Genomic DNA, 25,748 nt, shown 5'->3' on the forward strand with positions numbered 1-25,748 from the left:
AGTGGTAGTAGTAGTGGTAGTGGTAGTGGTAGTGGTAGTAGTAGTAGTAGTAGTAGTAGTAGTAGTAGTAGTAGTAGTAGTAGTGGTAGTAGTGGTAGTAGTGGTAGTAGTAGTAGTAGTAGTAGTAGTAGTAGTAGTAGTAGTGGTAGTAGTAGTTGTTGTTGTTGTTGTTGTGGTGGTAGTAGTGGTCTTAGTAGTAGTGGTTGTTCCCTTTGTTGTTGTAGTTGTGGTTGTTGCCTTTGTTGTTGTTGTTGTTGTTGTTGTGGTGGTAGTAGTGGTTGTTGCCTTTGTTGTTGTTGTGGTCGTTGTCTTTGTTGTTGTTGTTGTGGTTGTAGCCTTTGTTGTTGTTGTTGTGGTTGTAGCCTTTGTTGTTGTGGTTGTAGCCTTTGTTGTTGTTGTTGTAGTAGCCTTTGTCGTAGTTGTAGTTGTGTGCTTTACACCAACACACTTAGTAAATGGGACATATACTTTTTCATTCATATCATAAATTTGACCTTTTTCAAAGGAATTTTCACTATTACAAGGAGCATTAATCTTGGGGTCCACCAATAAGAAATTAGTATTTGCTCCAGGTTCAGTAGTTTTTGTTTCGTTGGAACGGTAAACACCTGCAAAAGTGTTTGGAAGGGTCTTACCTGTAGATCTATTTACCAAATTTCCAGATACTGGGTTGAATGGACAGTTAGAGTATGGATCAGTTGGGAGACCAGTGGTTGAATCTATTCTAAATCCAGTAGATGAATCAGTACTATAGCCCTGTTTCCATCCGCAAGATCTTGAACCAGAAATAGTTGTTTCTTTGTTTGGATTCTTCAACTCACCACTTGTAAGACTTACTGGCCAGTTCATCGATGGGTCGGTTGAAAATCCTGTGGTAGTTGTAAAGTTAAGTTCACTTATGGAGCAAGAATCACTTCTTACACCTGCAATTGAACCTTCTAAAACAGTACCTGTATTTGGGTCGTACATTACACCAGTACTGTTATCAAAAAGCATTAAAGAGACTGGATCAACCATTTTTTTTGTGCTTGGCTCGATTGGAATGCCGCTAACATCCAAATCAAATGGTGCACTGAAAGCAGCAGAAGTAGTTGTTGCATTAGCATGTTTACCATTATACGGACTAAATTTCTTACCTGTGGAATCTACAAGTAAGAAAGTCACTGGGTCTAAATCTGAAGGAAGAGACGGGGTTGCAACTTTTTCATTTAAAACTGCACCAGATGATTCAATTCTCATCTCTAATCGGTTGCTTGATTTGAATGCAAGTGAAAAAAGTGGGTTCATAATAATAGCCACAAGGGCTATTGCTGATGAGCTCACTTTAATATTCACCATGATTTTTGGCTTTACCTAGAATATATAATTATGGCTCTGAGTATTGTTAACAGCAAGCCACCCTTTATCACTAGAGTTGGCTAACTCAAACCCTGTGTAAAAGAACTTGTTAAGCCGAAACTTATGATACAGCGTTAATATATGACAAAAAAACTACTTGCCAACGAGAGTTATCACAAGTGCATTCAAAATGCACAATATGCTTGTCTGTTCTATCCTGGATTTCCCTATCTATGCACTTCAATTCACAGAGTATGCACTTGCATACAGAAACGTATACTTATACTTTGCATGTATTAGGGTGCAATACGGGCTAGACTTTAAAGATACGTCAATTTTTACATATGAAATCCAAATACATGCACCTCACACGAGAAGGCGGGAAAATTTTAAACGTCATTAATACGTTAATATTACGTCAGCATAATTTTACCGCCTAAAATAATTAGTTAGTTAATATGAAGAAACGATAGAACGGTTAGCACTAGTAGTCTAGTGGTAGGATGACGCGTTCCCATTGCGTCGGCCCGGTTTCGATTACCGGCTAGTGCAGTTTTTGAGAGGGGGTAGTTCTATATATAACAATAACTTGTTATATATCGAATTATTATTTTATACATTTCGATTGTGGAAAAATGTGCAAACAAATGATTCGTGATAATAATGGGGTTTCTTTATAAGGAACGAGTATTATCTTTAATTACCTAATGTAAGAAAGATTAACGAGTTATATTTGACCTAAAGTTAACGTTTTCTAAATTTAGTATGAAACCTTTAATAATTTATAGTTTTGTAGATGCCCTTGAAGGTAGTCCATCCTTAGGTCTCTTATTAACCCAAGGTGGTTCGATGTTAGGATGATTCGAAACGTATGGAGGATCGTTGGTTGATGGAATCTGTCCAGCAGGCAATGGAGAATGGCCCAAGACCTCATTACTGTTGAGAGATCTCCATTCTGGGGGGAACCTCAATAGGGATTGTGCTTCCTTTAAATCATGTTCTAAAAGTTGCATGACTACCTGTTGTTCTTCAATTTGTTTTTCAAGTTTTCTACATGCCAAGAGCATAACAATAACATCATTTTGATCTTGAGGTTCAATATTTGAGAAATAAGCTGCCATTTCAGTGAGACTGCTATATGGTCTTCTTCTTGCTGCAGAAAGTCCGCCTACAAATGGGCTCTTTGAAAACTTTGGACCAGTACAGACTCCTTGTTTTGCTAGATATCTTCTGGTCTTTGAATGTCCGTTAAATGCTGGAATTTCACTAGGGAATTCAACCACATCAGAATATCGTGGTTGGCCTATTCCTTGAGCCAACGCATTAGATACAGCCAATTCATCGTCATCGAAATTGGAATCAGAATCTTCTAGATCCCTTAATCCTCTTATCGTAGCAATCTTTTTCTCTATTCCATGCCACTTAGTCCCACTAACAGTATTATCATTTTGATTTAACTTTCTTTCGCCGGTCTTTTTGTTATTGTCATTAACACTTTCTTTTGGAGTTTGGTCAACTTGAAGTTCATTTAAATCAATTGATTCCTTGTTGCTACTATTGCTGTCAACATCTTTAAGCTCAGTTTCTTTTTTATGCTTTCTAGAATGATGTTTTCTACAGCAATGTCTGTTTCTACTTCTTCCACCATTCTGACATGCGGCACTACAAATTGCTGCGATAGTTGTAACCATTTGCCATATTGCAGGGTCTAAATTTTGAAAATTCGGAGTTCCATTAATTCCAGCTCCCATTTGGGGTAATATTCCATTCTGAAAGTTACTGTTTGGATTCATTCCTGAATTAACATTTGTTTTATTAATTGGGTTTTTTGAGCAGACAGATTCCTGGCTAGCCGGTGCATGAGTATTAGATGGAGAAGGAACAGGGGGCTTATTCGGAACCGAATTAGGATTTGGGGTCTGCTCTTTGGAGGGAATTAAATTAGCTTTTGGCTCAGAGCACTTTGGCAAAGAAGGCTCTTGTTGAGATTCCAACTTTTGTTCTATCTTAGATTCAGCTTTTGTAGACGAGTCTGTAACCGGAATTTGAAATTTAACAGTTGGAGTTGTTTTTACTTCGCTTTTTGAAGGTACTGATGCCAAATCAACTGATTTTGCTGGAGGGGCTTTTTCAAGAGAAGCAACGCTTTTTGAAGAATCTATCTTACTTATTGGCATTTTTGGAAACCCCTGCTTCGTAGATGAATCATCTTTATTAGGTAAGCCCATCTTAGGAGCATCTATACCAACTTTTTTCACAGTAATAGGCTTGATGCTTGCTTTGAGCTTTGTTAAAACTACCGATTTTGGTTCAGGTGTCTCCGACTTTGTTACCTGGCTTTTAGGTGCCGGAGGTTTCAATTGTGGCAAATCATCCGGTTTTGAGTTTATCTTTACCAAACCTGCTCCTGGTAATTTTTTAGGTCCAGGCAAGTCTTTTGGTGACTTTCCAATCATCGTATTTTTTGAAATTGGAGGTGGTGGTTTTAACCCTGCCTTAATACTTTCCGACATTATTATTTATTCGAATCGCACTTTAGACATGAGTTAAAAAATTTACATTTTATTTTTTAAAATTTCACTTTACTAATTTATTTTACATCATTCTCCATTTGCAATTTATTTTTTAATAAACACACATGCTAACATCCAGATACCGTCTTGTCTATCGTCATTTTTTAAATAAAGATTATGAGAAACTATCAGGTAATAAAGCAATATTTATATTAAATTAAAATACTTTATAGCCCTAGAAAATTCTAAATTCCCTAGAATAGTGTTTCCTCCAGCTTATCTAGTGATCTAGTATGCAACTCCAGTGTGTACATAAGAAGCTCTTTTAGGGCCAGTAATTGATAGTAAAAACATTGCTATTAGAAACGTATAAACTACGGAAAGGAATGACCCCAGATATAAGGCTATAACTGATATTCTGTACTTTGTACTTGATTTCGGAGCTCTTGACATTACTAAGAATGTTATGCAACCAATTGGTGGGAAAAGAAATGATAAAAAAATTGAAATGAGTGGAAGTCTTATTCCCCTTTCATCCCAAATTGACCCAATTAATTTCTCACTACTTAGACCTGTTGATTTTTTTATTAAGCTTTTGAAAATACTCATTTCTAGACAACTATTATTAAAATGAGGATCCTGATCAATTTTTTTTATAGATCTTAAATGCATATATGGGTTTATCCAGGATATCAGCGCTTGATACGAAAATTTATCAAATTATAAATAAGTTATTCAATGAATACGGCCATTCCAAATTAAAGCAATTTTTCTTCATAATGATTAACAAATTCTATGCTTTGCTTAAATAATACACATTTTATTAGTTTAAAATGTTTTTTTCACTGCAAAAATTCATTTACGCGCAAATTATTGCATTTTTTTTTAGTGCTCAACTTTAACCGCATAATTTGGAGACATATTGAGACATAATTTTAATGTAAGTATCGAAATTTGCGGTAACTAAGTTTGGAAGATCGTGTAAAGGCGAAATTTGTGGTTTTCTAGTATAACTTCAGACTTTCTAAAATACTAGTCAAAGGATAACCGGATTTATCGAATATACTAAAGGTTCTGACTTTTGATTTAATTAGTAAAAATGCCCATCCAAATTACAGACTTGAGAGATTTTATCAATACTTCTAGACGTGCAGATGCCAAATCAGTGACTGTTGTAAAGGTTAAGAAGGATAACCACATCACAACAAAGTTCAAGATCAGATGCAGTCGTTATTTGTATACATTGGTTATGAAGGATTTAGAAAAGGCAAAGAAGTTAGAGTCATCATTACCTCCAACTCTTAAGAAGTCTACTATTTCTCGCTCTGTTAAGAAGTGAACTTATGTTTAATTGAACATAAAGTAGAAATTCTACGTCTTTTTTATCCCAAATAGAATAGGTTATTAATAAGATGATATTTTACTATTTATTATGTTTATTTTGGGGACTTTTTGTTTATAGCATAGTCCCACCCTGTACTTTTGTGGGTTTACCTCTAGCTAATGTGGGATCTTATTGATAGGTTGAACCTTTAGGCCACGTTGTGATTGGATTCTGAGAATTGGAGTTTTAAAACTTGCTCCAGAACGTGGTTTTCAAAGAAAATTATTATTTGACCCTAAACTTACCAGTGCCGCTCTGCTGTCTCCATCTAGATAATTCCCCATTTCGTTGTGTTATTCAAACTCTTACAATTACCATAATAATGCACTAAAGATGGAAAAGGTTGAAGGGTTATATCAGGAACTACAACTTTTAGTTAAGTCTGAACAGTATGAGGCAGCAACACATATATGTGATAGAATTAAGCATCTAGGATGTACGGATAGTGAAGTTTTGAAAACAAAAATATATTGCTTAATTCAGAGAAAAATGTGGAACCAGGCACTGCTTTTTATTAAAACACTTGAAAAAGACGGTGTTGAGCTTCCTTTTGAAAAATCGTACTGTCTATATAGAATTAACAACTATAAAGATGCTTTGGAAACTTTGGAAACTCTTGGTGATCCAACAAAAATGTTGAGTAAATTAGAGAACCGTGCAATTTCCCACTTGAAAATTCAAATTTTATATAGATTGGGTCGATTTGAAGAGTGTGCTCGGCTTTACTCTTTGATGGAACCCATTATTTCTAAGGAAAACAACTTGGTAGAATTGGAAATGCTTGAAGTGAATCAATTGGCAGTATCTTCCTCAATTCACAATCTTAAGAAGGATTTTAGAGATTTTGACATTCCTGACTACTTAACTAACTCAATTGAATACTGGTTTAATCGTTGTTGCTTATATTTATCTAATAATGATATTGACAATGCCATGACATCTCTAGAAATGTCAGAATCTCTATACAACTCACTATTGGATAATGAAGAATCAGAAGATCAGCAACCTCCAAATCCCTCTGACGAATGCTCACTGATGCTTATGAGAGCTTATATTATGCAACAGATAGGTCAAAATGAAGAAGCGAAATTGCTTTATGAAGAATCTTTTAAAAAGTTTGGATTGGATGGAGTGAAGCTAGAACCTTCAATGGTCCATTTGGGTGTAGTTGCTTATAACAACCATTTCTTACTCTCAAATAATAATAATCCTCATACTTATATTGACGGCCTTAAGCGTCTCTCAATTACTTCAAAAGACCACATAGAACACAAGATGACAGTTAATCAAAACTTTATCATTTCCCTAAATAAAGCTCTATTATTATATAATGAAAGTGGATTTAAGCACTATATAAAGGAAGCAGAGAAGTTTTCTGTGGACAACTTGAAACTTGAGTTATTCAAAATAGGATTATTTCTATTGCAAGGAAAGACTAGAAAGGCAGTGCAACATATGGATTTTGTACATAATAAAAACCCAGATAATATTGCATTTTCCATTTCAGTTCTTAAGATATTGCTCAAATTAAAAATGATCAATAATGCCATTAAGATATTAGATTCTATTATCGAAAAATCTCTATGTAACTTTAATAAATGGAATATTTCTCCAGAATTATTTAACGAGTTTTTAACTTTGACTCAGAATATTCTAATTGAGAAATTCCCTAACTCTCCAGTTGAAATGATCAGACAAAAACTTAAATTAATACTGAATTATGCAATCTCAATGTCTCCAGGTACTGAGTCAAATAGTAGCTTAACTTCCTTATTATGTGTACTTGGAAAGCACCTGTTAATGGTGAATTTGATTACTGAAGCTGCTGAGTGTTTCCGCTTTGTACTCGAAGACTTAGCTGACTCTAATAATTACTCTGCATTATCTGGATATGTTTCTGCTTGTACCCTTTGTGGATATGAGATTTCAAGGGTTTATATGAGACAACTTGATAAAAAGCTTCCAAATAGTATATTTTCGATTGATGCTGAAGTTCTTGAAAAGATGGAAGCCCCCTCTAAAGTTTCAGAGAAGGATAATCAGGATACCAAATCCATGTCTCACGCGAATTTAACTATTAAAACCAAAAATAAGCGTAAGAAGAGAAAACCAAGATATCCAAAAGGATTTGACCCACTTAATCCAGGTCAGGCTCCAGATCCTGAAAGGTGGCTACCAAAAGAACAGAGATCATCATTTAGAAAGCTGAATAAAAACAGAAACTCTAAAAAGGGTCAAATTGAAAAGGGAGGTCACCAAGGAGCAATTCCGACTAGTAGCATTGAAACTAAGGCAGCTCAACCTTCCACAGCTAAGCAAGTTGCTCTCTCTTCAAGTTTAAGCAATAGGAGATCTCACAAAAAGAAAAGACGCTGATTTAATAGAAATAATTACTTTCCTAATAAATTAACCAAATTTTGGGAAGTCATCCTCTATTCTTAGAAGTTTCTCAACATTGGATACTTCTGATAACAATGACCCGAAGTATCTCAAAAGCTCTATTCCCCTAACCTATTAGCGTAGAATACTAATGAATTATTCGATGAGTCATTTTGCTACTTACCTCGTTGTTTAGTGTTGGGATGTATGCAACATGAAAATCATAGCTATATAAATCTCGGATCTGTTCCAAATATTTCAGCTGCATGTTCCTTTTACTATAATACTTTGAATATAGTGACTTTGAGTAAGAAAGTAGCTGGTTATAGTTTTGAACAATTTTCTTGGTAAATTCAACCAATTCTGAATGATTAGAGGGGATATCTTCTAATTTTAACAACTCAGGGGGGGTTTTAAGAAGGGAGTTTCCTTGAACACCTTCGCTTGGAAGATCTATTGGGAACATAACTTGGTTTACAACTAAATGAGAACAACTAATTGACTGCTTAGCAAGCTCTTGGATTAGCCTCTCTGTCTCATAAACTGATAGGAATTCAGGAATACAAACACATACAAAAGTTGTTTTAGATGGATCTTGGAAAGTTTCCTTTACCGAAGTTGTGATAGCCTTAAGATCCTCCAATTTTGAATTAAGTGTCTCTTCTTCTATTGCATTTCCACTAAAAGAATTAATTATTTGGAGTGCTCCAGACATATTTTGTTTAATTGAAAATAACTTGGATAAACCCTTTTCAAGCAAGGAAGGGAAGCTTAATAATCTCAGAGTATGTCCAGTTGGGGCTGTGTCAAATACTATCACACTGTAAGACATTGACTTAACAGACTGCATTAAAGTAGCAAAGCCTAATGCTTCATCAATACCAGGAAGCGCGGAAACTAAATCTGGGAGGAATTTTGAAAATAAGCTATTCTCCTCCTTTAACTTGAACTCTACTGCTTGTTGGTATGATGCATCAAGTTCCATTGCATACAGGTTTTTGTATCCATTAACCAAAGTTGGGATATTACTAAACTTTTGAACAAATGCATCACTTAGATTATGTGCAGGGTCTGTTGATAGAATTAGTACCTAAAATGTGATAACTTTGAGAACTCTAAAAATTCTGACAAATTTAACTTACACTCTCTCTCTCCTCTGCTAATCTAGCTGCTATAGAACAAGATGTAGTAGTTTTTCCTACTCCTCCTTTCCCCCCTACAAAAATCCACTTTAGAGTTTTTAAATAGAAAAGTGACTTTAATGAGGGTTCGAGATCACAATCTGCATCAAAGTAGGTAGTGCTCATCTTTTCTAGAAAGAATGGCAATTTTCAGAAATTATTTGAATAATTCAATTCTAAAAAATGTACTCTTCTCTCAATTTCTATTTATTAGTCATATTCTACTGGAAAAATTAAGTTATTATTGGCGCATGAATGATTTGGTGTCTTAAGAGAGAGTACTCACTTTTGAGGGGAAACTCAGTTTTGACTATAATTTTCTACTGAAATAGATTTTCTGCATCAAGTATTCTTTGGGAGATTTTCAAATCGTATAAAAGATTGATATACTGCAAATGAGAAGTCTTCTTAAATTTATTCTAACGCTTTTCTTGGCTCCTCTTTTTGTAACATGCTTGTATTCTAGTAGCTCACAAGTCAAAGTTATCAATGGTGCACAGCTAAAGAAGTTAATTAAAGAAAATCCCGTTGTTTTGGTGGAATTTTTTGCAGAGTGGTGCGGACATTGCAAGGCATTTGCTCCTGAATATGAAAAGGCTGCAAAAGTTCTCAAAGGAATTGTCCCTGTTGTGGCTATAGATGACCAGAGTGATATGGCTGAATATGGAATTCAGGGATTCCCAACAGTAAAAATCTTTACAGAACATTCTTTAAAGCCAAAAGACTTCACTGGGCCCAGGAAGGCAGAATCTGTTGTAAATGCTGCTCTTTCAGCACTCAAAGATGTGACAAACTCTCGTCTAAATGGAAAGACTTCTAGTAATAAGAGTTCAAGCAAGAGTAAGGATTCCGGGAAGAATTCAAGAAAATCTAGTGTTATTGAGCTGACTGATAATAACTTTGAAGATCTAGTCATTAAGGACAAAGAGAATTCTTGGTTTGTTAAGTTTTATGCACCTTGGTGTGGACATTGCAAAAGTCTTGCCCCTGATTGGGAGGAGCTTGGTAGTATGGCAGACGGGAGGGTAAAAATCGCTAAGCTGGATGCAACTCAACACACAATGATGGCTCATAGATATAAAATTCAAGGATTCCCTACATTGTTGATGTTCCCTGCAGGAGAAAAGAAAGAAATAACCCCGGTTCATTATAATGGCCCCAGAACAGCAAATGATCTTTTTGAATTTGCAATCAAATTTCAATCCAGCTCTGCTAACATAAAACAAATGCTTAGCCAAGAAGTATTTGAAAACACTTGTTCCAAAGGACTGTGCGTGATTGCTTTCCTTCCTCATATTGCAGACTCAAGCGATTCTGAGAGAGAAAAGTACTTAAAGATATATAAGGATGTTGTATCAGCTTCAGCAGCAATGAGAATTCGATTTCTTTGGTCAGAAGGAGGGTCTCAATTTGATTTTGAGGAGAAACTAAATCTTGCATTTGGATACCCTGCAGTTGTGGCAATCAATAACGAGAAACAAAGATTTTCAACCCATAGAGGGAGCTTCACAGTAGAATCTTTGAACTCATTTATTATTGCTTTGACCACAGGACGAGCTCCAGTAGAACCCTTACCTAAGCTACCAAATATTTCTAAAGTAAGTCCTTGGGAACCGAATAAATCAAAACAAAACTCAAATGATGAAAGTGGAAGTAAGACTAATCGTCAATCAGACGAACTATAAGAAATTCTAATGACAAAACTATTAGATTTGGATGATAATTTCGAATTTTAGACTTGCTTTCTGGATCCTTGCACTGCATTTTCAAAGTCTTTATGCATTCTTGCTAGCTTAAATGGAGCAACCGATTTTCGTAGGAACTGGGCAATGCATTTCCAATCAGCATTGCTTAGAATGATCTTAATACACACTTTTGAATATGTTCTAATATCAGGAGTGGGACCATTAATGTTTCCGTGTATAAATTCTAGACATGCGAGCAAGTTGCTACATTTTGCAATGTTTGTCCCTATTTTTTCCAATACAATTGCAGTAGCTTTGAGAGTATTATAAATAACAATTGTACTTCTGTTCTTCGATCCATGATTAATTAACTTTCCTAGTAATTTATCACCTGCTTTAATCGAGCAAATTGCTATCAAAGTTTTTGTTGCATCATTTGCAATGAATTTGTTTCTGTCATTTGTACGTTTTAAAATTTTTTCTAGACAGATGTCTAGTAACTTACCCAGATCTAGGGACGATCCACAATGCAGATATAGGTCTTCTATTCCTTGCATTGCACTCTTGCTAACACAAGATCTGAGCGAGCAAATCCATTTAGCAATACTTTCCCCAACTATTGTGGGTGAGATCACGTTTTTTGTACAGGGAGAACGTGAATTGCTAGCTTTTGTTAAAAATAGTGAGTGGTATATAATGATTCTTCTCAAATTAGTAATTTCCTCAACAACACGATTCCAGTTTTCAATGTAAAGCTCATTATTCATTAAGAAATCAACAGCAGTTTTTGTAATAACCTCCAGACGCTCATTATTCAATGAGTATGCCTCCGGAAAATCTCCGACACCGTTCTCATCTTCTGAATTACTATTTTCTTTTCTCTTAATACTTAGCTGAGGCTTAGGATTATTTTTAATCTTTGATTTGTTATTAGTCTGATCAATTTTTACCTCTTTACCACTTTGTTTTAATTTAGAAACCTTGCTATTGTTACCAGAATGAGTGTTCTCAGAAGTTTGGTTTGCTCTAGTGATTTTTGCGTCAATTTTATATTCCAGATCGTTGGAAATATGTTCTGGATAAGAAAGGTTAAAGTCTGCAAAAGTTATTGAGCCATCCTCAATATCTGGTAGTTGAGCATTTTCCATAATTCTTTGATGAAGCATTCTTAATGGATTGAATACAGAATTTTGCTTTCTTTCTTTTGGAATTGCTTCTACTGCCAAGTTGATAACAGTATTAAAATACTCGTTGCCTACTACAGATAAGTAAACTCTCAAACCATCAATTGAACGATAAACTACCTCCTCCTCATCATCATAAATAGACCAAACTAGGGCTTGGACGATTCTAGTTGGATTGTATGGATATTTTGATGACATTGGCACCGCCAAAATAGCATAAATTAAAATTCCAACGACTTCAATTCTAATTATAGAACTTTGGTGTTGAACTAACTTACATAATTGCATAATTAACCCATCAATTAAGTACTCTCGCGATTTTCCCGAGGCATTGTTTTTAGATAAAGAAGTGAAATCTCCACTACTTAACTCAAGCTGTGAAAAATGTATAATCTTTTGAATACATTTCATCGTTTCTGAATAAGTTTTGACACATGAATCACTCAAATGTAAAATGAGCTCATATATCATATTTGTATTTAAAATAATCCTTCCAGAATTTTCGGAGTCGTTAGATTTGCTGGTTATTAAATGTTTACACAACATATTTGACAATATTTTTTCAATAATAATTTCTCCAAAACTTTCAGTATCAGAAATGCATTCTTGCTCAATTTTTCGTGTTAAATTTTCCAACACACCCAAAATATAATTAATAAGACCGGCTACATGGCTCCTTGAATGCAGAAACTCTACCCAATCCGAAAATATTACATCCCACTCCTGAAAGTAGGCTAATTCCTCTAGTGAGCATTCTTGAATAATCTTGTATAATGAATACTGTGACTCTAGATCTACTTTTGAATCCAATATCTCATTCTCATTCTTACTTTCATTATAAAAGTTTTTGTTATCTGGGCTATTTGGCCCACCACTAAACATTCCTCTTCCCCTTAATCTGAATTGTAAAAAGTCATTGTTATCTTTAGCCATTTCATCTTCGTCCATTTCAAATTCTTATAAGCAATTTAGGCCTATTTCTCTTAGCTTTTTATTAACCTTAATGAAACAATTAAATACTAAAGATTTGACTTTTCAATATTCTAATTGCATTAAATATATATTTGATTTATGATTATTTATTATAATATTGATATTAATTTCAGAAATTACATACACAGATTTAACATGTATTAAGGCGCCAATTTGGCGTCCATTCCACACAAATTTGTTATGGTCTCTGTCAAGTTAGCATACATTTCATTAGTAATGAGAAAACACACACTTAAGGATAACTTTAGAAAAATTAATTAATTGTTTCAATGAATCTTGATGAACCAGTTGAATTAATTTCACATATAAAAGCGATATTCCATTTTTTGGGCGGAATTTGCATAACGAGTACGGATGATGAAACTGATATTTCAATAATAAAGTATGTGTATTCTTAGTTCTACACTAAAAAAATAAGGAACTAACTAATAAAATGTTCTTAATTGAAAATTAACTTTTTCCTGCCGATAATTAGAGTTAGTCTAGAAGATTCTAAAGCCCACAAAGGTTTGTAGCTCTTGGCATTTCTACAAATATAAATAGATTTACTAAGTAATTAAATTTTAGATGATTCGGTTTCGCTTAAATTAATTGAAGACAGAATTAATAATATTCAAGGAACGGATCCAAAGTTAAAGCTAATGATTTCGAAAACGCTGCCAGTAAGTACAATACAAAATTGTAGTTGTAACTCATCATTATTAGAAATTACTACTAAAAAGCATAAATGAACAGGAGCGATTTCAAAAAAACGAAAAAGTTATATATTTCAGTTTTAGTGAATTTATTGATTCCTTGAGGGAAGAATGTAAACTACTTGAACTAGAATGAACGTATTCATTAGTTAATTTATAATATTTTTACTCCTTTTTTTCCAAGCAAGTTGAATACTTTATTAATGCTCTTCTACCCAAAAATTAGTTCAAAAAATATTATTAGGATATTTAAAACAATTAGTGGAACTAAAAAGTTTTATTGAGCAATTGATTTTAAATTGGATCACTTCTTTAGTATTAAACTTACATCTTAAATAAGTTCTTATTGCATATAAAAATATAGTAATCTGATTTTTAGCTGTTTCACCATATATCGGTTTGTCAAGACCATCTATTAAATTAAGGCAAAAAAATAAAAATAGGAAAGATTAAATTCAGTTTTAGTTAGAAATATATATTAATTTTAAAACTTTAAAAGTTTCTTAACCTTGAAAATAAGATTACTTACACTTTCTTAAGAACCTTCTGTCATTTAAGATTGCTAATGAATTCATTGTTAAAACAACCATTTCAAACAAATGAGTAAAACATAATGTCATCTTTGATTAATTATAGCAATAGGTAAATTTGATTTATTCGTGGATTTGTATTTTCCTGTTTTTTTAAAGCTAAGATGAATCAACCACATTTTTTTTTATAGCGCGAGGGTAAAAACAAGAATTCCAACTCCAATATTAGAATTTTAAGATAAAGCAATTAAATACACAGAAAAAAAATAAATAATTTAAGTAAAAACATTTATTATAAGAAAATATATATGAGGCATATTCCTCACACACTAATTCATAATATTCATTCAAGGTTCAAAAATATAACTGTGCCTCTGAGGCACTCTATGGTTGGAGACATTCCCAAAATGATTTAACTGCTTAATATCTTCCTCTAAGTAATTAGAATCTTCAAGGCGGTTGTCAATTGTGTTTGAAACATTTGCTAAGGAATTAATTAATACAGAATCCCCAAAACCCAACTCGGACGAGGAGTCAAAAGTGAGATTAACACTTTTTTTGATCTTTTGGTCTTTACTTTTAAACTCTTGAGCATCACAAGCAGTCATTCTGCGGCCAATACAACCCGAAAAGAAAGGTAAAATATTGGAAGCAGATCCAGTAGACTTGAAAGTCTTAAAAGAAACAAGAGTCTTGCCAATTTGAACAGATAAGTTTTCCTTTCCGAGTTTTATTGGTCGTGTGAACTCAACAAGAGATCCAAATTTACTCTTCACATCCGAAAGACAGATTTGGTAGGAACCTGAGAAGTAGCAGTGCTGAAATTGCGCATGCGACCTGCTAACACTGATCTCACCCAATCTAATATCAGAGTTATGGCCTCTACCAATACAAACCGATGTACCAGCTCCCCCAAAAGAAACCACAATCTGGCCGATCTTTGAAGAAAAGTCTCCTTCAAGAGGAACAAGAACCAGGTATGGGAATCTAGGGCGAGGGACTCTGAATAATGGTATAAAAGCTGAGCCAGAACCATCGTTATTGACAAGCCTTAATTGAGTAGGGAAGTAAACTTTACAAAGTTCGCATTCAAACTTCTTTAAATGTAGACATGCTGGAGAGTTTACTTTAGAATTGTAGCCAGAAAAACGAGATGCCCATCTTTTGAGTAGATTAATAACTTTGAATTTCATTCGGTCACGAAAATGTAGCTGTGAGAAATTTTCAGTTCCTCCCTGAACCTGAATAGAGTTTCCTAGAAAGTTCCCAGGCGTACTGGAACCTCTTTCAGTGTGAAGAAACCACTCTGGGGGGATTTCCAAGCGTGACTCAAGCCATGTTCGAAGACATTGTAAATGTACATATTGCATTGAACCTTTACAATCACATGGACAAATCAATGGATTGAGAGGCTCATTAGCATCAGCAAAACTGTCGCCATCATCAAAAAGACATATTCTACAGCATCTAATAACTTTAGATTTTTGTTTTTCGCAATTTACTATTTGTTCATATTTATCTTGAATCTGAGTTTCTACACCAGGATTTATCCCTGATGAACCGCAGTTTTCAATTTGTATAGTTCGGTAACTTTCTTCATGGAAAGTTTGGAAATTGAGATCCTCATGAGTTGCGTTGTTTGAAATGGAGCCGGAAGAAATAAAATTAGTTGTGACATCTTCACACTCAACTAAAGAGTCACCAGGGAGATTACTAACTGATTTGATATCATCTTTTGAATAAATAGCCAAAGCCTTCTCTATAGCACGTGCCTTAGAACAAGCCAAAATTTCAGGCTCTTTACCAGCTTCAGCTGAAGGGGACACATGAAGAAAAGATTCAAGATTTGTCTGAAAGTCTTGATGACCGATCAATGGTAAGAAAGGGGCTTTGGATAACTCTTCCTTGGCCACTGAAGATGTATTTATAATGTCATGAATTAACATCTTACAACGACCAAACTTCAACAGGTCTCCCTTGATTAGAGGTATTCCGGGTGAAGTTTTGGGGGCAACCAACCAAACTTTATTATCTTCCTTATAATGATTTCTTCCCTTACTTGAACCAGACTTTGGCATAGAACGGAAGAAAAGGTCCATACTGTAACCAGATACGGACGGTGGTTGTGGCTGGTTAAAGCAAGTATTTGAGGTTCTTAATTGCCTATTGATATCCTTAATAACTTCTACAAACCAGGAATTCTTTAACAAATACAACCTAAGTACTGGCACAAACTCCTTGCCAAAGTCCTGAATGTTGCTAATTATCACTCCATTTGATCCACATCTCAAATTCTGAGCTGATTCCTGGTGCAAATTTTCATGAAATTTTAGATTGTTGTCGAATTCCGGCTGAACAATTAATTGGCCAGTTTCATTTTCTAAAAAAATTATATATGAACATTTTGTGTCATCTATTGATAGTGTCTGATTAAACTTTGTTTTTTTCTCATAATCATACAATCCATGAGATTCCCCCGACGATGTTGTTGACTCTATCAACACGGAAATCCCACTTCCTTTTGAACTAAACCTCATTACTTCAAAGTAACAATTCAAAGCTTGGTTTATGAGCTTTGCCACAAAGAAATAATCCAAAGTTCATGTACTTTGTTTTATATCTTGAATAAAATATCGGAATTATCTTTTCAACATTAGTTCAACAAATCCTTTAATCAATTTATTTTATTTATTAATTCCACACAATTAATTAAGCCCCACTTGGTTTGGCGCCACAAGTTGGCAAAAATGCCATTCACAGTTCCTCGTCTTCACAGACATATATGTCGCAGTATAAATTATCTATTAATGTTTTTTTACACACTGGGTTTGATTTTTTAATTAAAATAGTAGAATCATAAAAATTATGAGGTTTTACTCAACGTTTCTTAAATAATGGTGAAACTAGATACAAAAAGATGCTAAGTTTTTCAACAATAAATTATTGGCTATTATATATTAAATCTACATAGTAATATAATTAACGTTAAAACAATATCTAGAGTGTTTTAAACCTCTCTAGTGCATTTCTAGTCACTGTTTTTTTAGTTGCCTTGGTAGTTTCAGCTGAAGAGCTGGTATTAGTTGTTTCAACATTTTGCTTCATTTCCCTTCTTTGAGCTGCAATTTTGCTGGCCTTGCTTCTAACCATATTTGAATAGGCAATTTGCTTATTTTTGAGAACGTTGGTTATTTTTGACCTTCCCCTCTTTTTGTTCTTTTTCTTCTTTTGTTTGGAAAGCTTATTCTCGTCTTGAGTGTTTTCTTCCAAGTCGTCAACGACACGAGGAGTTTTATTGATTTTCCCGATTAGGTCAGGATACAATGTAATAGTGGACGCAGGAAGCTTTTCTAATAGCATTCTAACTTCTCTGTTTCTTCTTTGTTTTGATGTTTCAAAGATATTACACTCTCTAGAGTCAAAGTTTGCATATCCCGCACCAGGAACAATCATTGTTTCAATGCCATGAGTATGCCCAATACATAAGACATCATTCCAAGGTTGAAATTCAACCTCAGAAACACGAACTCCTGGGTGATTGTGAGTAATGTAAGGCATTTTTTGTTTCGATTTGGAAAATAGGTCTTTCCAAATTTGAATGTGGCTACCAAAGCCCAAAGCCACTAATCCAGTGCCAGAAATTGAAACGGACCTAACTGAGCTTCCAAACGAATTATAGCTATAAAGAGGAGTGTAATTAGAAGTTTTTCGAATATCCCAAACCTTCCAAGAGTTATCATTACCTGCAGTAATCAAGCTATTATTATTGATATCTAGAGCAGTGACTCCGCCTCTTTGCGCAAAAATTTCCATTACTGGAGTTGATACATTCGGAGTCCAAAGGGAAACCACTCCGTCACTGTGCCCTAAATGTATTACTCCATTATACTGATTATGCTTCATAATATGACAGGGTCCTCTCCCAGTTTTGTGTAAGGCTGCAACTTGGCCAGTGGAAATATCTTGATACTTAAGCTCACCAAACTCTCCAATGCTGCATAGTAAAAAGTGATAAGGTAAAAAATCCAGCTTGTAGGGTGACATCACATGATCACGTATACAATGTATTTCTATTCCTTCACGGTCATAAACATAAATATACTTTTTTTGAGCTACAGCAAACAATGTATGGTTGTGAAGAAATTGTACATCATTTATTTGTTCAGCCTCTAAAGGTAACTCAAGCAGGATATTGGGGGCTCCATTTGATACGTCCAACATTGAAATATGGCCTTTTCTTCCTCCCATTAAAAGTTGATTTCCATTTCTAGAATAATTTACAGAGTAAGGGCCAGAAGACAAATCTAAGGAAAAACGTTTGTTTACTGCCCCTATACTGATGTTTTTGCTCAACTCATTTTGAGTTATTGAAAAACTTTTTTCTAAACCCTCAGTCTCAAGAAAGCCAGGTGTTTCAGGTAGAAGTATTTCACTATTCGCCAATCTCTCTGATGCTGTATGAAATATTTGTTGTTGTAAAGCCAACTTGCTTCTCAACTTTTTATCTTTGACACCTTTTAAACCAGATAGTGAACTATGTCGCCTGTATTTGCTTGAATCTCCAAACTTAAAATCATTTTTAACATCAGTCATGGTTTGGAAATTACAGGGCTACTGGGAAAATCGAAATACTCATAAAAATATAACTATACACCAAATCAAACCAACACTTGTACTACACAGTCCTATTTTTTCCTCTTTTTTTTTCCTAACAAAATGTCATAGTTTACAGTAAAATAACAAAATTACTTCCGTCTAGTTTAGCGCCATGGCGCCAAAACATTTGTAGTTATAATCTTGAAACAAAAAATAATGTATTGATTAACCTAGCCTTAGAAATACTACTTTTATATGATAGATGACAGCAATATATGCTCTATAGCATATTATCCCTCTTTATATCACTTTCAAGCTCTTTAAGAAAATATTCTTGTAATTGCTTGGAATTATGATCTTCACCTATACATTTAGTTAAGTACATTTCTGCATTTTTCTCTTTTGGTTGTATGCAGTAAGAACCAAAAATAAGTCGCTTCTTCCAGTACTCAATATGAGTATATATATTGTTCTGATCACATTCTACTAGTACTATTTTCTTGTTTTCATAGTCGGGATCCTTTTTATTGTGAACTATACTTAAACATGTATTTGAATACATGTGGCGAATGATATTCCCTAAAAATTAGTAATATTCAATTTATGGAAATACAAGTTTCAGAATAAACTTACTCTCACTATCAATATAGAAGCTCTGTGTGTTTTCATTGGTTTTACATTTTAATAATTTCAACTCAAAATTCTTTTCCCCCCGTTTTTTCGGGTCCCCAATTAAAGTAAAGCATAAACCATTATCACTGGAAATTATCTGGCTTTTTGGATATTCTATAAGCCCAACTTCGTTTAACTCATTGTAAAAATTGGAAGTAAATATTGTTTTTTTGTCGCATTCATGTTCTTTTATAAGTTCTTTACGTTTATTTATCAGGGCCTCGAATAAACTTGACGATGATTTCATAAAGTTATTAAGCTTCTTGCTATTATTTAAAATATTCTGTACTATTGAATCATCTAACCAAGATTCTAACAGAATTTGTCTCATTTCGAATGAGGGCTGTGGGATTTTTACGTTGGTGACGCCAAAAGATAGTTCTATTATTTGTGCTACCCGGCCTCCACAACTCCAAGATCTCAGAGAAATATCCAAGTTAATACCTGCCTTGAAAATCAAGTTAATTGTTGGATCAGAAAGTCCTGAAATTTTTTCCCACCATGATTTTGTAGTCGCAAAGATTTTTGAATAAAACATTGGGACCTTATTATTTGATGTATGAATATTGATTAATTCAAATTCATTTTTTGTAAACATCATTTTTGGTGAATATACGGGGTCATTTGTTGAAAATCTCCAATTATTCTTTTCTAACCTTTTAAATCCTGGGATTATAATTGAATTAAAATTATCACTTAAACTTCTCATTATTGGAGACATCCAATTAATTGGAAAAAGTGTTGCTGCTGAAACAAACATTATTATTTCACCTGTTGAATTATTTGCTCCAAGATTCTGTAATTCTCCCAATTCTTGCATTTCTGTTTCAATTATTTTAATTAAAGGTTTATCTAAAAATTTCTCGCCTAAGGCACTTTTGATATCTTTGCCAGAATCTTGGCATTCATTAGATATTATTATTATTTCGTGAAGTAAATTTCTATTTGCAGTCAAAAGTATACTATTTATTGTAACATCAACCAGCTCGTTATCCTCACAGTCTGGAAGAATCACAACTGAAAATATATCTGACTTCCCATATAATCCAGCATATTTATTTTCTTCCATCCAAGAACTAATTAATTTTTTGGGAAGTGTTGAGAATTCATCTTTTGATCCAAAAACAAAAGTTGTCAATACGAATTCCAACATCAAATAGTATATTGAAATCCCAAAAGAAAATAAATTCCTCATTTTGTCTTAACTAGGAATTATTAAAAATTATCTCTAAAATTTCCATAGATAATTTAATTTTTTACGTATTCAAAGTGTGTGCAGAATTGAATAAAATATTAATTAAATGCGTATAATAAACTAATGATCCTATATAATCCATTAACTAAGATTTTACAAAAATTTGCACTTAATCAATTTATAAGTTCAAATAGACGAATTTTTTACAAACTTTGCGAGAAAAAATCCTCTGCAATTATGAGTTTCAGGATTTACAAATAAACATTTTTTGTAAATCTCACTAAAAGAATAATTCTGGCATGTTCTAGGGGGGTTCTCCCAGTTTTCAACCGCAAAGTCAAGTGAAAATCGTGAATTTTCACTATCTTTACACTTCTCGAGAGAATTAAACACAACTTGTTCATTTTCTTCTGTGAATACCGAACAAGTTGAATAACAAATGGTATTGGCAGATTGAAACGAAGTTAGAGCATGTATTAGCATTTTAGTCTGAAACTCTGATAAACTTTTAAGCCTTTTTTCTATATTTTCATTTTCAACTTTACCATGTTGAGGTAGTCCGCTACCTGAACAAGAAGGATCTAAAATAATTACACGTATGTTAGATATGGTATTTCTAAAGTGATACCAAGGTAAATGGTGATCGTCTGTATCAGGTATCAGATTTAGGAAATCACATTTTGCTATTTGAATAAGTAGATCAGGTGCTTGAGTCTTATCCAAACTACTAATATTTATTGATTTATTGTCCTTAATAAGTTTTGATTCTTTGTCCAGAAATATGCAGCCAATTTCATTTGATAAACATTCGTCTGTTATTCCTTCAATTTCTACCAGTTCAAAGTTCTTGCTCTTATAAATAAAAGGTCCAGCTAAATATGGAACTTCCGAGATCCTTTTTATCAAAGTTTTTATTCTATTAAAGTCCTTGTCTAAAGCGACCAATCGCCCTTTTCTTTTAAACATATCAATAATATGCAATGATTTACTTCCAGGAGCAGAACAAGCATCTAATACAAAATCTCCAGGAGTTATTTTTGCACATACTGCAGAAAAACAACTTCCCTTGTCTTGCAATGCAACTTTAGATGTTTTAATTAACTCATTATTACTTGGTATCCTATCTAAACATAACAGTTTGGCAATCTCGTTCTTACAAACAATTAAATTTTTAATATCTTTATCAATCCAAACATACTTTAAAAAATCCTCATTTTCATTTCTGAATTGATCTGTCTGTCTTATTTGCTCCAAAATTGAATTTAATACTGACTCAGTGCTTTCAATACTAGTATTTACCCTTAAATACCTTGGAATTTTCTCATGAACCTTTAAATGGTGTTTTTCATTAACCAACTCAGGATACTCTCTAGCAAAACATTCATAAAGCTTATCTTTATTCTTTCGAACCAATCTTGCTAGAGCTCCTCCCCCCTGAATCTTCAAACTCCCAAATAGTTGTTCGTATGCTAATACCAATAATAGCCAATAATTCGTAATTTGGCTAATGTCTGAACCTTTTAACAAATGGCTTTTTTGAAGAATAACTTCAAGCTCTTTCTTTTTTCTATTTACTCCATGAACTAGTGCACTTAACTTTCTAATGTTACATTTCCTTTGCTTTTCTGAATAGATAGCTGAACGTACTCCTACATTCTTTTTTTCAATCTTGTTCAATACTTTGGCTGCCTCCAAATACAATGTTGACATTGAATTCAATTAGAACTCAGGTAAAATATACATTTATTAATAGCTATTTCGAGGTATGAATCTTTTTAGATAATAGAACAAAAGTTTGTTCTATTATTCAGCCTTGTATTGTTATCTTACAGTTAATTATTGACAATGACGAAAAAAATGTGGCGCGCATTTATTGCAATAAATACAAAAGGGAAAATAACATGAAGATAGTCAAAAAAAATTATAAGAAATAAATTAATAATTATAATTTAAAGTTTTTAAATAGAAAGTCATAATAACTAAGAAACTAATTATAATCGCTGCATTATCATTTGGCCATGGTCGGATTTTGCCGTGGAAGCGATAATTGAGGTAGTATTTCATGCTCATTTATAGTTCCAGGGCTCCCACACAAATTCCTAGACCATATTTTGAGCCTAGAGTCTTGACCACTAGAAACAACCAAATGCCCAAGTGGATGCCATGCAACTCCCCAAACAGCTCCTTGATGTGCTGAGGGAATTAATCCAAGTGGATTTCCAAAATTAACATCAATATTATAATAAGCAATGTCACCATCAAAAAATCCAACTGCCATTAAAGACTCAACTTCTGGATGCCAAGATATACTCACAGCATCACATTTTGTTTTATAAGTGGTTATTGGCTTTGATAATTGTCTAATATCCCAAATTTTCAATGCACCGTCTTTTCCTGAAGAAGCAAGCATTTTGCCTGAAGAACTCCATTTAATTCGCACGACGGTATGCCTATGGCCAAAAATAGTTCCAATAGCATTAGCTGTTCTAGGATCCCAAAGGTGAAGCTGATGGGTCTGAGACCCTGTAGCAATTAGTCCTTTAATTGGATGCCACTGTGCAAAAGTAATATCGTATCCTCTCGAAGTTAGAGAACTTTCAATTTTTTGAGAGCCAACATCAATAATTATAGGGTGAACATTCTCAGCCGCTGCTACCACTTTGTTTCCTGTAGGAGATATTGTGACATCTCTGACAACATGGCCTAAAAACTGTCTGAACGATGCTATTGGTGCTAAAGAAGGGGTTAATAGTACTATATTTCCACTTCCGTCTCCGCATGCAATAAAGTCATCCTGCTTTGAAAAGTTTAAGGCCAAAACTGCTCCTTGACCTGACGGAACACTCTTAAGATCCTCAAATGAAAAATATGTTCCATTCCAAAGAGTCAGCTCACCACCTACAGTACCTACAACTAATCTTCTTCCACCAGGGTACCATTCGATAGTTACACATGGTGCCCTAGCTCGTAATGATACGCGAGCCTGTTGTGTACATATCAAGTCACTTCTGTATTTGTTCAATTCGAATGGAAATCCAATATTCCTAATGTCCAGAGGATTACTGTTGCTTAAAGTAAAACTGCTTTTTTTTCTGTCACTATAAATTCCAGAATCCAAATAGTCTACTAATAAGGAGTTGCTGTCCACTGCAGGCCGGTAAATGGCTCTGTGACTCAGTAAATTCGCCTCCTCCGATGAATCATGACCAGGAATGAAGTCGTGTTGTGTAAACATCTGGCCATATATTTTATTGCATTTTATCGCATTAACACTTCTTTGGAGTTATGTTCTACCGCCCACAATTGGCGCCATGTCCACGTACTTGTGAATTTAAATAAAATTATTAAACTGAGAAAAGGAGTTGGCTTAGTTATCACTCATATATTGAATTTTTGCATGAATCTAACTTCTAATATTGGTTATAACTTTTAGTTTGCAATGAACTCTACATCCCTTCCTTTAAGGGCACCTGCATCCTCAATAATATCAAGGCCCGGATATGTAATGGGGTACCCACACTCCTTTAAAGAGCAGGAGATGCCAATGGGTGGGGTTTTGAATCCCCAGGTTCCAATACCTGTTCCCAGTGAAAACTCAAATTTCAATTTTGATTTTGGAAGAGGACAGAGAATGGCATCCGTACCGAGCATGTCAACCCCACTGAATGCCTTCCAGACCACAAATAGCCATGTGAATAAGTCTGATAGATTAGGCTTCGCCGCAAAGTCTATGACATCTTCTTTTAATGCTCCCACTGTTCCTCAAAGGCTACCATCTCTTTCTCAAATGCCATATCCGAGTATGAATATTCCCTTTCACACCGAGCACTACTTCAACTCTATTAATGCCCATCCAGGTTTTCTGCATTCTGGACCTAAACCAGGAGTCCAAGGAATGGTAAGAAATAATGTATTTCAGAATCAAAAGCATTATCCAATGCAACCTCAGGTAATGCCTCCACAGTACATGATGCAACAATATCCTTTTCAGTTTCAAAGTCAGCAAAGTCAGTTTGGAACATCCAATGAAAGACAAATGGGATTTGCTGGCAACAATGTGGGTTTTAACCATTCTATCCCAAACCAGTTCTCTATTTCTAAGCAAATCCCGATTAATCCCACCAACTCCCATATGTTAGAACATAATATAATGCGTATGAATACCTATAGTGCCGGCATACAACCCCAAATAATGCATCCCAACTCATTCCAGAACAATAGAGGGATACAGATTGCTAATAGGAGCCAAGAATTCTCCCAGAAATTTGTTCCTGATACCAGAGGAAACGAACAAACTTTGGTTGGGAATTTCTTTCCAACTCAGAATCTACCTCTCCCAGTAACTGGAGGGGTAACCATCAAAGGATATAAGCCAACTGTAGTCACTGAGAATCAGGACAAGTCATTGATCATTGATCTCGGCCCAAATGCGTCTGCATATGCTGTTTTTGATGGCCATGGACCTCATGGAGACGTTGTCGCTGACTTTGTATCGAACAAATTTACCTCTTCAATAACACAACTTTTGTCTTCCTATGTTGGAAACCTTTCTAATACTGGTACTCCCACAAGACAGCAAATTAAAAACTTCTTTATAGTGCTCTTCCATAACATGGATCTTCAGCTCTCTGAATTAAGATACGGAATTTCAATGTGGAGTGGATGCACTGCAGCTGTCTGTATCCGAATTTATAGCGAAGTTCACATTGCGTGGGTGGGAGACTCCAGAGTTGTGATATACAAGTTCTCAAAACCTGCTGGAAAAGTTCAAGGCTCTATGGAGATTGATTCTTCTTCAGTCGACTCCTGTGAGCCTTCTGTTTCGTGGTGGACAACCTCGGACCATGTACCGAATAGACCAGATGAACTCAGCAGAATCACTGACTGTGGAGCTTCTATTACTGTTTATTCTACGCCCTGGCTAAACAAATCTACAACTAGAATTCGTGAACATGGGATTGCCATGAGCAGATCCTTTGGAGATAAGGCAGGATCTCAGTTTGGAGTTATTTGCAAACCAGATATGGCCAGCATTAAGCTTCAATCAAACGATAGTTCTGGAGAATATGAAGATAAGTGGGCCATTGTAGTTGCATCAGATGGTATTTGGGACTCGCTTTCCGAGGAAGAAGTTGGGTACAAGATAATGAAGGAACTTATTTGGAGAGAGCCTGAGCTGTCCGTAGAACACTGTTCTCCCCAAAACCAGAACCAACTCCCTACACAAGAGGAAGTAACTAGACTTGCAAGCTCCCTTTCTTCTGAAGCTTGGAGCTTTAGGGCATCTGTGGAGAACTATAGCGACGATACTACCTTGATCATTTCTATAATATGAACAAGTGTAAAACTAGACTCTTAAGACCGCTTTACTATAATTGTTTAGTTTATTTCTTAAAAATAGTG

The 25,748-nt window shown here is 34.5% G+C and overlaps 14 protein-coding genes across 14 annotated transcripts; 4 read left to right on the plus strand and 10 right to left on the minus strand.

Moving 5' to 3' along the window:
- Positions 1-190: 190 nt before the first annotated feature.
- Positions 191-1,338, minus strand: cubi_03074 (uncharacterized protein; the record flags this gene model as incomplete). Its single annotated transcript, XM_029020087.1, has 2 exons — positions 191-384; positions 441-1,338. 2 exons carry the CDS (start codon positions 1,336-1,338, stop codon positions 191-193), a joined length of 1,092 nt encoding a protein of 363 aa, XP_028876094.1.
- Positions 1,339-2,120: 782 nt separating this feature from the next.
- cubi_03075 (putative low complexity protein) lies at positions 2,121-3,851 on the minus strand (the record flags this gene model as incomplete). The annotated part of the gene is made up of 1 exon (XM_029020088.1): positions 2,121-3,851. The coding sequence occupies one exon, from the start codon at positions 3,849-3,851 to the stop codon at positions 2,121-2,123; it is 1,731 nt and encodes a 576-aa protein (XP_028876095.1).
- Positions 3,852-4,139: 288 nt separating this feature from the next.
- Positions 4,140-4,523, minus strand: cubi_03076 (uncharacterized protein; the record flags this gene model as incomplete). Its single annotated transcript, XM_029020089.1, has 1 exon — positions 4,140-4,523. The coding sequence occupies one exon, from the start codon at positions 4,521-4,523 to the stop codon at positions 4,140-4,142; it is 384 nt and encodes a 127-aa protein (XP_028876096.1).
- Positions 4,524-4,950: 427 nt separating this feature from the next.
- cubi_03077 (ribosomal protein L38) lies at positions 4,951-5,190 on the plus strand (the record flags this gene model as incomplete). Its single annotated transcript, XM_029020090.1, has 1 exon — positions 4,951-5,190. The coding sequence occupies one exon, from the start codon at positions 4,951-4,953 to the stop codon at positions 5,188-5,190; it is 240 nt and encodes a 79-aa protein (XP_028876097.1).
- Positions 5,191-5,568: 378 nt separating this feature from the next.
- cubi_03078 (uncharacterized protein) lies at positions 5,569-7,611 on the plus strand (the record flags this gene model as incomplete). The annotated part of the gene is made up of 1 exon (XM_029020091.1): positions 5,569-7,611. The coding sequence occupies one exon, from the start codon at positions 5,569-5,571 to the stop codon at positions 7,609-7,611; it is 2,043 nt and encodes a 680-aa protein (XP_028876098.1).
- Positions 7,612-7,641: 30 nt separating this feature from the next.
- Positions 7,642-8,921, minus strand: cubi_03079 (arsenical pump-driving ATPase; the record flags this gene model as incomplete). Its single annotated transcript, XM_029020092.1, has 3 exons — positions 7,642-7,746; positions 7,799-8,704; positions 8,757-8,921. 3 exons carry the CDS (start codon positions 8,919-8,921, stop codon positions 7,642-7,644), a joined length of 1,176 nt encoding a protein of 391 aa, XP_028876099.1.
- A 269-nt stretch (positions 8,922-9,190) lies between these two features.
- On the plus strand, positions 9,191-10,480 carry cubi_03080 (protein disulfide isomerase-related protein; the record flags this gene model as incomplete). The annotated part of the gene is made up of 1 exon (XM_029020093.1): positions 9,191-10,480. One exon carries the CDS (start codon positions 9,191-9,193, stop codon positions 10,478-10,480), a length of 1,290 nt encoding a protein of 429 aa, XP_028876100.1.
- Positions 10,481-10,527: 47 nt separating this feature from the next.
- Positions 10,528-12,612, minus strand: cubi_03081 (uncharacterized protein; the record flags this gene model as incomplete). The annotated part of the gene is made up of 1 exon (XM_029020094.1): positions 10,528-12,612. The coding sequence occupies one exon, from the start codon at positions 12,610-12,612 to the stop codon at positions 10,528-10,530; it is 2,085 nt and encodes a 694-aa protein (XP_028876101.1).
- A 1,617-nt stretch (positions 12,613-14,229) lies between these two features.
- cubi_03082 (uncharacterized protein) lies at positions 14,230-16,419 on the minus strand (the record flags this gene model as incomplete). The annotated part of the gene is made up of 1 exon (XM_029020095.1): positions 14,230-16,419. One exon carries the CDS (start codon positions 16,417-16,419, stop codon positions 14,230-14,232), a length of 2,190 nt encoding a protein of 729 aa, XP_028876102.1.
- Positions 16,420-16,879: 460 nt separating this feature from the next.
- cubi_03083 (uncharacterized protein) lies at positions 16,880-18,475 on the minus strand (the record flags this gene model as incomplete). Its single annotated transcript, XM_029020096.1, has 1 exon — positions 16,880-18,475. One exon carries the CDS (start codon positions 18,473-18,475, stop codon positions 16,880-16,882), a length of 1,596 nt encoding a protein of 531 aa, XP_028876103.1.
- A 283-nt stretch (positions 18,476-18,758) lies between these two features.
- Positions 18,759-20,303, minus strand: cubi_03084 (UDP-N-acetyl-D-galactosamine:polypeptide N-acetylgalactosaminyltransferase; the record flags this gene model as incomplete). The annotated part of the gene is made up of 2 exons (XM_029020097.1): positions 18,759-19,057; positions 19,112-20,303. The coding sequence occupies 2 exons, from the start codon at positions 20,301-20,303 to the stop codon at positions 18,759-18,761; spliced, it is 1,491 nt and encodes a 496-aa protein (XP_028876104.1).
- Positions 20,304-20,531: 228 nt separating this feature from the next.
- On the minus strand, positions 20,532-22,055 carry cubi_03085 (uncharacterized protein; the record flags this gene model as incomplete). Its single annotated transcript, XM_029020098.1, has 1 exon — positions 20,532-22,055. One exon carries the CDS (start codon positions 22,053-22,055, stop codon positions 20,532-20,534), a length of 1,524 nt encoding a protein of 507 aa, XP_028876105.1.
- A 298-nt stretch (positions 22,056-22,353) lies between these two features.
- On the minus strand, positions 22,354-23,580 carry cubi_03086 (WD40 domain-containing protein; the record flags this gene model as incomplete). The annotated part of the gene is made up of 1 exon (XM_029020099.1): positions 22,354-23,580. One exon carries the CDS (start codon positions 23,578-23,580, stop codon positions 22,354-22,356), a length of 1,227 nt encoding a protein of 408 aa, XP_028876106.1.
- A 204-nt stretch (positions 23,581-23,784) lies between these two features.
- On the plus strand, positions 23,785-25,680 carry cubi_03087 (PP2C phosphatase; the record flags this gene model as incomplete). The annotated part of the gene is made up of 1 exon (XM_029020100.1): positions 23,785-25,680. The coding sequence occupies one exon, from the start codon at positions 23,785-23,787 to the stop codon at positions 25,678-25,680; it is 1,896 nt and encodes a 631-aa protein (XP_028876107.1).
- Between the last annotated feature and the right edge of the window lie 68 nt (positions 25,681-25,748).

The sequence above is a fragment of the Cryptosporidium ubiquitum genome, assembly GCF_001865345.1.
Source record: "Cryptosporidium ubiquitum isolate 39726 chromosome Unknown contig_5, whole genome shotgun sequence".
Classification (NCBI taxonomy): Eukaryota; Apicomplexa; class Conoidasida; order Eucoccidiorida; family Cryptosporidiidae; genus Cryptosporidium; species Cryptosporidium ubiquitum.